At 35.0% G+C, this 10667-nt stretch overlaps 1 protein-coding gene across 1 annotated transcript; it reads left to right on the top strand.

Moving 5' to 3' along the window:
- The first annotated feature begins 300 nt into the window (after positions 1–300).
- On the top strand, positions 301–9606 carry LOC135695542 (NADH dehydrogenase [ubiquinone] 1 alpha subcomplex subunit 9, mitochondrial). The gene is made up of 12 exons (XM_065214662.2): positions 301–450; positions 927–973; positions 2142–2268; positions 3059–3156; positions 3555–3646; positions 4060–4201; positions 5056–5158; positions 5862–5932; positions 6918–6994; positions 7951–8046; positions 8974–9040; positions 9253–9606. Exons 1-12 carry the CDS (start codon positions 420–422, stop codon positions 9427–9429), a joined length of 1128 nt encoding a protein of 375 aa, XP_065070734.2. The 5' UTR covers positions 301–419; the 3' UTR covers positions 9430–9606.
- The last annotated feature ends 1061 nt before the right edge of the window (positions 9607–10667 follow it).

Below are 10667 nucleotides of genomic sequence, written 5' to 3'. Positions count from 1 at the left end.
AAATGATGTGCGACATAGCTGTTTTACTATTCAAGTTTAGAGGATCAGTAATCACAAAAGAAAGTTCCATCATTGATTTATTCAAAGATATTTGACATGAGTATAAACCAAACTTAGTGTGAAGATTGCAAACAGAATTATCAGTTGTCCGTATCAAATTATATCCTTTTATGTAAGCACAGCTCGTCCTTTGTTATTTCTCCCCCTCCCCTACCCACTTTTGCCCTGTCATTAGTTGAGTGATTGACTATGGTGTGAGAGACACTTCAGACTTAATTGTAAATGCCATCTTGCTTCGGCGCCATTATTGGGGTCTCGTATTCAAGAAAGAATTGAATCGAGGTTTCTGCTAGGCCTTCAACATCTAAGCTCACCTAGAGAAGGTGTACTGTTCTTCGATGTGATTAGAAATCATCACAATGTTGGCTACAAGAGCACGCAGTTTAGTGCGTAAGTAAACATTGTTTGTTCTTCTTTAAAGGAAACTTTTAAGCTATGGTTTTATTTCCATTACATGCAAGGTCAATGATCCATACTCGCAAATCTCTTTACTTTTCAAAGCAGAACCAAAATATCATCCGCATTTTTTATCCTAGTCTTTTCTCACGGCTGTGAAATCATGGTACTCATTCTACTTTCATGAGAATTTAGCCTACCGTAATAACATAACCTTTTTGATTGGTATTTGCATTTTTTTGTAAAACAAAATTCATTTCCAATTTAAAATACCTGATAAATTTTATTCATGTGTGACTCCCCTACTCTCATTTTTCTTGTCAATAAATTTGTCCATTAAAATCCACTTCTGTGCAGTTTTTCAACTTAGGTCATTCTATTGGTACATCAAGTTTACTCGTTTAAGATTTTAGCTAGTATGTTACACCATGGCTCAAACATTTCAAGCATAATTATTTTGTAATTTTAAGGTTTTGATGTCTATGTGCCAATTATATCAGAGACAGCTGTGCAAAAGGTATGCTAATTCTTGGCAACAAATTGATATCTACATGGCTAGGAACATTTTAGTAGAATTGTGTGTTATAAACCTTTTAATTTTTTTAATGAAATCAATGGTGCATTTTGTGAACAATGTTCATTTTTACAAATTATGCTTTTAAGAACTTTTCATGTATTAAATTTATAATATGACTCATACCAGACTGCACAAATTGGGTATGTGCAGAGCAATTATTTTTTCATTGCAGAGAATTATTTTTTCAAGTCCCATCAGGCATTTTCGCAAATATAGATTTACTCACTCACACAACCTCACCTGGAGGCTTACAAATGCTATTTAAAAATTCCCAAAGCTTTTAACCTGCTGTCTTGCAACATGATTTGTTCCTGGGCAAAGGTTAGCAGCAGAAAATACATATTTTACACATCATAAGTTTTTTCCAGAGGCTTAAGATTTATTTTTATAAAATATTCACCTGCTTAGGAGCACAGGAAACCACAACAGTCATTTTAAAAAAGTTTTTAAAAATCAAACTTTTGATTGTTTTCAATACACTCTCTTTTTTGTAAGAGCAATTTTATAAGAGCACAAGCTTCAAAATTCGTCAAAAGTAAAAAATGAACTGAGAACAAGCTGAAGCTGATGTATTTAACTAAAAATATAATTTTAATCCAGTTGTGAAACCCCCTGAAAAACTCTAAAAAACAAGGAGTTTTTCCCAATCTAGAGGAGCTTAATCCAGTTATGTTAAGAGCTATTCAGCCTCAAAGTTTCGGAAAAGTAAGAGCAAGCTGCCTGACCATCAAATTGCTGATTCTTGTAACAAAAAGAGTTTTATGAAAGGGTATTGGTTGGTCATCATTTTAAAACAGTTTGTAAACATGCTGATGTTAAGAATGTTCGCAGGTCATTGTTTTTATGATCCTGAAGTCATTATGTAGCACAAATATAAGTGTTGCAGGAAATAATGAACACAAGTGACATTTTGCAGATGAATTTAGTTGTCACTGAAATTTGAATCTGAATGTTGTTGTAAATGAGATAGTAAGGCCCAAAAACAATTTCTTTGATTGAAGGGTAACCTTCCAATTAAATCAAATCAAATTCAGGTTACAAGGTCATATGTTTTGAATGCCTTTTTCATATAATTTGTGAATAAAACATTGAAAAAATGCTTTTTCAGAGACATGCAAGTTCTCAAGATTTTCATCCGAAGAGAGGTCCTGGAGGTCGATCATCATTTAATGGCGTTGTTGCAACTGTTTTTGGCTCAACTGGGTTTCTTGGGAGATACACTGTCAATAGATTAGGTTTGCTTATACTTAAGTGTCAATTTTAGCTGTAGTTTATTCTTGGAGCATTTAAGCATATGGCTACTTTTATGATATGTCCCAAAGCAATGTGTTTAGAAGGCAGTTTCCTAATTCTTGCAACTGATCTGTCTCCTTTCTCTATCAATTCATACTAAATTGATGGGGTCATTTGAAATGCTGCTCTGATTTCATTATGTGAAAAAAGAGTATATCTGTAGGGGTTTGAATTGGTTGGAGAATTCTGCTTACAGGGATTCTGCTAACACGTTTGATGTTAACTTTAAGTTTTCTAAAAATTTGATATGTATCTGGAAAAAACAAGCAATTGTTTAACAGATTTTCATCCAACTGAAGTTTATGTGCAACACTTAAAGATACCATTTGTGGTATGAATTGTATGCATTGGGTTTCTTATGAATCTGTGTGATTAAATATATTTGTATACTGAGGTATATACACTGGTGTTTTAAAGGAAAGTGACTTGTTATGTTTTGAATAAAGGAATGAATATATAAATAATGGATTCTGGTTACAATTAGACTGTCATCTCTTTATAATTCCTTGTGGAGAATCTGATATGTCCAATATGTCGAAGATTATTGCATCAATATATTTTGTTTGCATATGGCTTGACTCTACCTGTGCCAAGTATGTTGCAGTTGTAATTCTCTTGACCATAGTTTTTTGTGTGATTTGCAAAAAATACCCCCTATTTTAGATCTTCTGGCTCACCCTCTATTTTTCTTGAGTATATCTTTATAAAAAATATGAATGTTATTTTCTTTAGCACGATGTGGCACCCAGCTTATTGTTCCATACAGATGCATGGAGGATTATCTTAGACATTTGAAGCCGATGGGTGATATTGGACAAATTATGTTTAATGTGAGTTAAAGTTTTTCAATTTTCGCCTCTTGTCAAATGGGCTGACTTTTTCAAACCTTGTTTCCTTAAAATTTCAAGAAATATGTTCAGAAAAGTTGGTTGTTATTCAAGAAAATATTGATCTAAAAGAGTTAAAATATTTTTAAAGCATCTCCCCCATTGAATTCAATTATTTATTATTTATTAATGTTTATTAAATTTGTTGATGCAATTCAAACTTTTTGGTAATTTCATGGTAATTTCATGGTAAGAAGATTCATGGTAATTTCTTATAAAAAACTCATTAGTAAGCAGTTTTGTATCAAGAAAGTGTGATGATTTCCTTTTGATAAGATAATGCTGAATCATTTAACAATTTTGATGTTTGGTTTTACTTATTCAGATTCTTTGACTTGTAGAATTTCCACCTTAAAGATGTCCCTTCAATTGAGAAGTGCGTCCAGTTTTCAAACGTTGTTGTCAATCTTATAGGGAAAGAGTTTGAAACCAAGTAAGTACTTGCATAACACAGATGTCAGAAATATCATAAATAACTACAGATATTTTGCACCTTGGCATATAATTACGTAGAAAAAATATTAAAGTGCTGTTAGGGAAGTATTAAAGTATTTAGGTTACAGGCTACAAAGATGACAGGCAAGAATTAGCCAAACGATGGTGCAAAACCTAGTTGGTTTTTCACTGATAATTCATAAGTTCCTGTAATTGTTAACTGAGAATTCATTTTATCCGTAACATTGAGTTTGGTATATTTGTACAATTTTAATCACACCAAGATATCTTGTGTTATTTTTCTGTTTATGGTATTTTTGAATGTTTATAAGTTGCTCGTTCATTCTTAGATTTGAGAACATTTTCATGTGTAGTTCTACTTAAACTCTAATTGCAGCCATCATATTTCAGGAATTTCTCGTTCCATGATGCTCATGTAGAAGGCGCTGCAGCGATTGCCAAAGCTGCCAAAAATGCTGGCGTCAAACGTTTCATTCACGTGTCTGCACTGAACGCTGCAACGAATTCTCCATCAAAATTTCTGCAAACCAAGGTGAGAGGCGATTCTGTTTATTTTTATTTCTCGTTTTATATGTCTTGGGTGAAATTTCTCAAAGCCCATTTTATTATTATTGATATCAGAGTAAGCACTTAATTAATGGAATATCGGTGTTTTACTGGGCCTTCTCATCAGTTTTACTACCTGTCTATACGGGTAGCCATAAAGATTGGCAATTATTTAAAGAAACCTGTAAGTACAAGTACCAGATGTAGGGGTCTTGTCTTTTCGAATAATCTTCTTTTCGAACTATAAATAGAACCCGGATATGAGATATATTCCCTGATGATTAAATGAAAATGAGAGGACAGGAGAGAGGAAAAGAGAAGAGAAGGGAAGGGTAGGGAAGGCAGGGGAAAGGAAGAAAAAGCAAAGGAATGTAAGGCAAGGCAAGGAAAAAGAAGATTAGGGAAAGAAAGGAAAGAGAAGAGAAAAGAGGAGAGGAAAGAAGATAAGAGAAGAGTAGAAGATAAGAGAAGAAGAGGGAAGGGATGGGATGGTATGGTATGGGATGGGATGGGATGGGATGGGATGAGATATGGGATGGGATGGGATGGGATGGGATGGGAAGGGAAGGGAAGGGAAGGGAAGGGAAGGGAAGGGAAGAAAAGCGAAAAGAAGACAAGAGTAAGCGAGAAAAATGGGGAAGGAAAAAGGGTTTGTGTATTTTTTTCTGAGTTTTCACAAATTTCATATTTCTTAGAAACTCTGATACCGAGGGTAGGGGTAAGAAATTGGAAATAATTTCTTTTTTTCGAGTCAATATTTTGTGTGACAATGCAATTGTTTTTCCACCATACAAAATACTGTGGAGAGAAAATTTTGTGATGAAATATTTTTCATCTCAGGCACAAGGAGAGCGCGCAGTCAAGCAAGAATTTCCAGAGGCAACAATCCTTCGACCAGCAGAATGTTATGGACACGAAGACAAATTTCTCAACATGTATGCATGTAAGTAAGCAGTTCAAATATAATTTTTGCAGCTAGATTTGTAATCATTAACGTGAAACTTCCTTTCATGGACAGCTTGAAATAAATCAGAGAAAATTTTTTTTCCAAACTTTCATTCTTGCATTCGAGCCCTTATACAAGTAATACCCAGTTATGGGAACCTCGTTAACAGAAAAAAAACTCCGGTCTCACTGCTGCTTGTTTAAGTGTTTAAGTGAATGTTTAAGTGACTGGACAAAGTTTCAATGATTTTTAAATTGTTTTAAGTGTTATAAGCAAAACGTAACCTAAAATATATTCTTGCCGAACATTGTTGCAAAAAGGTTTCATAATCTCAATAAACTGCATTAGGAAGGCAGCAAACTGAAAAGTTGAGAGTTTAAAGGTTGAAAGTATTGGGGAAAAGTTTTCAAATGTAGAGTTAATCATGCATTGAAGTGTTGTGATGCAACAGAAAGTGCCTCGAATCCAACTTGAACCAATGTAGTGCGGACACTTTACAGCATTTCCAGGTACTTTTGTGTTCGGCCTATTTAAAGCACTGGTAAAGAAGATGTAGAAAATTCTTGCTGAAATTGCTGGATTTTGTCGTTAACAGCAAGCTACCAAATGGAACATAGGAAGAACCAGTCTGGCACGAAGCAAAGATTCCCTTTCTACCTCGTCTAAAAATCATTGTTTATATGATTGCAATTTTTTCCAGACCTCAGAAATCTCCCGTTTGGTCAGCCTCTTATTGATAATGGCATGGAAACAAAGAAGAGACCAGTATTGGTAGGCAATTCAAAATCTTATTGTGGTCTACACCTTTTGAATTTATCCAATTAAATCAGGAAACTCTGTATTTTAAGCAACTTCGGCCCTTCAGCTTTCGGGTCCCTCAATAGGCCTAGCAAAGCCGCTCTTCAATGTTTTGATGTTATTTGCCCATGACAGGTATTACTGGTTCAGTCAGATGATTTTATTCTGATTCTTTTTCTGAAATCGTCATTTTATAATGTCTAAAAAGAACCGCCAATTCAGAATAAGATATCCTGAATTTTCATAATTGGGTTCTGGATAATGATGTCATGAAATGTATTTGTAGAACCACAGTAGCTTGGTTCCTGGTTCAAAACTTTATATACCGATAGCAAACTGGAAACTGTAATTGGTAATACCTCCGTCAATTTGCAACAGATTTAATGAATTTCGGTGCTCTTTGGGGCTATTTCAGGGTGTTCTCTCTTGTCAAAAAAGTGCTCTTTCCACAAAACAAGTTCTGAACGTTGAAAATTTCCGAAGTGAGACAACTCGAGTTCCACGGAGTGTGTTCAATGTTTTGTTCAATGTTTATGACTGAAAATTTTTGGCATTGAGTTGAAGATTCCACTTCAAAATTCCACTTGTGTTTATGTTGTTGGCAGGAACTTTACCTAGTTGCAAACCAGTAGAATTAACATCTTTTCCATAATTTCCTATTGTTTGATATAGTTTAATTTTTTTCATCTTGAAGAAGATCTACGTGGGTTGCACATTCCAATGCAAAACGGTATTTGGGTACGCTCCAACACTCCCTCCCCCCAAAAAAGCAAACAGGACCGGATACTAGTAACTTTTATATGGTAGTCATACTCATTCAAGTTTCCATTATGAATATATGTTTTTAAATGACTACCCTTAAGTAACTGGCAGTTCTAGCCATGTTATACCAGGCATCTGTCTCGACGCTTGCGAGGCAACTGCTGTTTGTAAACTTCTTTCTGAATTCGCTCCATAGGTTGCAGACGTTGCTCAAGCTATTGTGAATGCAGCGCTGGATGAATCTGCTGCAGGAAAGACCTACGAGCTTTATGGGTATGTTGGGCTGGTTTACTTGATCCATCTTCTAGATATAAGGTTTTGCCTAAGAATATTTAAGGCCTATTTGGCGAGGGAACTTTCTAAGATCTGAATTTTTGCTACTGCCAGTGTTAAACTGTTAGCTTGGTTCTTTACCTTTTCTGTGGCAATGAGAAGTTTTTGAAATTGAAATAATTTTTCAAGCAGTCCATTTGCTACATTCTTTAGAAATCTAATTTGGAATGGTATCTCATTCGTGATGTTTTGGGATGCCTTTATTGATAGAAGACTCGATATTGTATTTAATGGAGTCTACAGACTGCGAACGAAATAGATGGAAATTTTATGCATAGACACCGCTTTATCTTGCTCGTAGGATATTAATTTGTCTATTTTGTTGCTAGGTTTCCTTTCTAGCTTTTCTCTCTTGATAAAATTTCAACTACTTTAGACAAAGATTAGTTGAAACTCCCACCCATGGTCAAATTTTCTACTCTTTACCAAGACGTAGTGTAATTAATTTCTTTTCTCTATATTTTTGCCTTGTTTTGTCCATATTTTTTGCCTTGTTTCTTCTCAATTGGGCGGACACTTGATCAAATATTGAGGGGGGGGGGCAAGCCTATTGTTTTGATAAGATGACGTCACATTCCCCCATTGTTTTATAACAAAAGACCATTGTCTTCAAAATTATTGAGAAGGCGGTCCGCCCCCCTCCGCCCCCCCTCCAAGTGTCCGCCACTGTAATCACAATGTTTAACCTCTTTTCTAACTATTCGATGTTGACAATGTTTCCGTCTTTTATCAGATCCCCTTTTGTCTTCTTCCTCTTTTCCCTTCTTTTCTTTTTTCCTTCTTCCTGTGAGGCCAATCCACTGTTTGAATCAAGTAATGCCTTTCATTTCTAAACATGTTTGTTGTACTTTTATTGTTTAATATGATGAGAAATATTTTGCTTTTTTATCAATCAGACCTGAAGAATATTATCTCCATGATATCGTTGAATATGTTTACAAAATTATCCGCAAGCCATTCAGACCCTACAAGATTCCTGAAAATATTTACAAGTAAGTCATTTATATTGATGTATCTACCTTCATTAAAATGCATCCTATTAGTCCAAGTCTTTGTGCCGCCACCCATCCTTTCTTCCCAGATATTTTTGTACCTTCCCAGATCTTTGTGAACTTTTGATCTCTCTACTCTCTTCCTGACTCTTTTTCTGCTTCCTTGCCTCTTTAAACCTTTCTTTAAACAAGTCAAAATTAACAAGCTTGATCTTTGCTCCTCTCTTCCAACCACCCCCCCCCCTCCTCCCCCTCCTTTATCTTGTTAGGGCTTCGCTATAAGATTGTGGGCCTTCCCTAACATCACCAACTAAAAAAACAAATGTGACATTTTCTTTCAAATAACATATGTGAAACAATATGATTTTCTTTGCTGGAGATGTTTTCAACCAACATGTGTGAGAGAAGATGAGCTTTCATGCCAAACCGAATACTCATTCAACCCATATCTGGGACTCACATCTTGTTTTTGAGATTCTCACCCTTTAAATTATTTTAGAAAAATATTTCCTTCTTTGCGAATCTATGTTTGTATAATTTTAAGCATAAATGCAATAGGGGAACAGCACAATTTTTGATAATATGTTATAAGTATAGTATGGTACGTTTAATATTTTGAAATTGCCGTCAATTATGTGGTGTTTTTGATGAGTGGTGTCGTTTTCGCAAACAGATTCTTTATTTTTCGTAAGTTCATTAAAGATTCAATTTTTAAAGTTATCTTTCAGCACATTTTACACGTTGATTTTTTTGTAGGTAGTGTTAAAAACGTCCAAAATAGGCCTAAATCTAGCTGCGAGGCACGTTTGTTGTCATATTCTTGAATTCTGATTGGCTAATCGGGTATGCAGAATTGCTATGTTCTGCTGATGTGAATTCTCGTAATCTAGCCTTATTTTGATGGTATAATACCGTGTTTTGTTTTAGAATGGTGGCATATTTTCTTGAACAGTCAATATTTGATCCACGAATGACCAGAGATAAAGTAACAAGGGTAGGCTTATCTTCATATCAACTTTGAAACTACCTGAAACAGTTTCTTGTTTTTGTAAAAGAAGCTACTTTTGTTATTTTCACGGCTTTTCGTAAAATAGATCCATTTATTCAAGGAAATAAATATTCTATGTGAGATATTCATTTTTGATATCATTTTACAATCCTTGCAAGAATTATTGACACAAACAAAAATTATAATTCTGTTTCTAGCACTACCTTAGTGACCAAATCAGCTCACATATTATGTCGTTTGAAGACCTCGGAATCAAGCCAGCTACAATTAACGAGGCTGCCATCAGCATGCTTAGAAGACATCGTGACATGATGCACTACGATGATTCTCATACTGAAGACGAGTTTTGCAAGCCCACTAGTGCGTACAATTGATTTTTAAGACGTGTTTTCTCCCCACACAGGTCACGTGCTCTTCTTGGTTAAGTTTTGTAGCATTACGTTGTGAAATTTAGAATTATCGAATTGGATGAAAAGATTGCTATGTATAAAAGACTGTTAACGAGATCTGTTTGCTTTTTACATTGTTTCATTGATAATATTCAGAAATGCCGTGGAGCCTTTTCATCAGTGGTACTTTTGAATATCTTTACTCGCGATAGTGTTTATTAAACATTTAAGAGATTGTTTACAGACAACAGGATTTTTGAAGATAATTAATAGAGAGTGCGGGAAAATAACCGACCCGAGCGAGACTCGAACCCACGACCCCTGACTTTTTACGTCAAGTGCTCTACCGCTGAACTATCGGGACGACCCAAAGATATCTATCTGTGCGAATCTCCACTAACAGCAATCTGTGATCGATTAGCTGCAACATAGAAACGATGATTCTGGTTTTTCAAGTATGCATTTTTCTACTTTAGTAGTTTATGGGCGAACCTTTCCTCATACCCTATCATATATCATATCACATCACATCATATCCTATGATATCATATCATATCATATCATATCATATCATATCATATCATATCATATCATATCATATCATATCATATCATATCATATCATATCATATCATATCATATCATATCATATCATATCATATCATATCATATCATATCATATCATATCATATCATATCATAGAAATGTTTAGGCACGATGCCCTATCAGCTATTACAATAGTATAATATAAATAATAAAGGTTTAAAAACCTAAAAGGCTGCTCTTCCTAGGGGCACCCGATTGCATCCAGACCCTCTGACCTCATCTTCCCAGTCCCTTCTCATTGAACGTTTTCTCGTCCGATGGTCTTTTCTTGTTACAAACAAAGCATACCATCTTTTCCAAAAGATTCTGACTTACAGAGCGACTTGACATACTACCAGCTACTGCGGCAGGTGTTGCATAGCAATAAGTTTCGTCGGCGGATGCATCTGAGATGCAGCCATATCGTTTTTAACTTGGGTCCACTCTAGTGCGGAGTGTCTTTCTGCAACTTATGTCTGCCTTTCCAAGTATCAGCAACATTTGAGAAAACCAAAGTAAAATTCAACCAAAGGCTGGCTATCTGTCGATATTTTGATCTTGGACCATTTTTCTGTTTGCTCTTTCAAAGAAACTTTATCTTCCGTTTTTATGAGAACATAAGAAACAATTTTCGCTGTT

Source organism: Rhopilema esculentum, chromosome 2 (assembly GCF_057945365.1).
Source record: "Rhopilema esculentum isolate cy_ngs chromosome 2, ASM5794536v1, whole genome shotgun sequence".
Taxonomy (NCBI): domain Eukaryota; kingdom Metazoa; phylum Cnidaria; class Scyphozoa; order Rhizostomeae; family Rhizostomatidae; genus Rhopilema; species Rhopilema esculentum.
This window is presented reverse-complemented; position numbering and strand designations above follow the sequence as displayed.

Bases quoted from the DNA above. Each gene is read 5' to 3' on its own strand.
- LOC135695542 (XM_065214662.2), top strand. From the start codon at position 420: ATGTTGGCTACAAGAGCACGCAGTTTAGTGC. The intron at 451-926 runs GTAAGTAAACAT...TGTAATTTTAAG, and splicing joins AAGAGCACGCAGTTTAGTGC to GTTTTGATGTCTATGTGCCA. The intron at 4,202-5,055 runs GTGAGAGGCGAT...TTTTCATCTCAG, and splicing joins CAAAATTTCTGCAAACCAAG to GCACAAGGAGAGCGCGCAGT.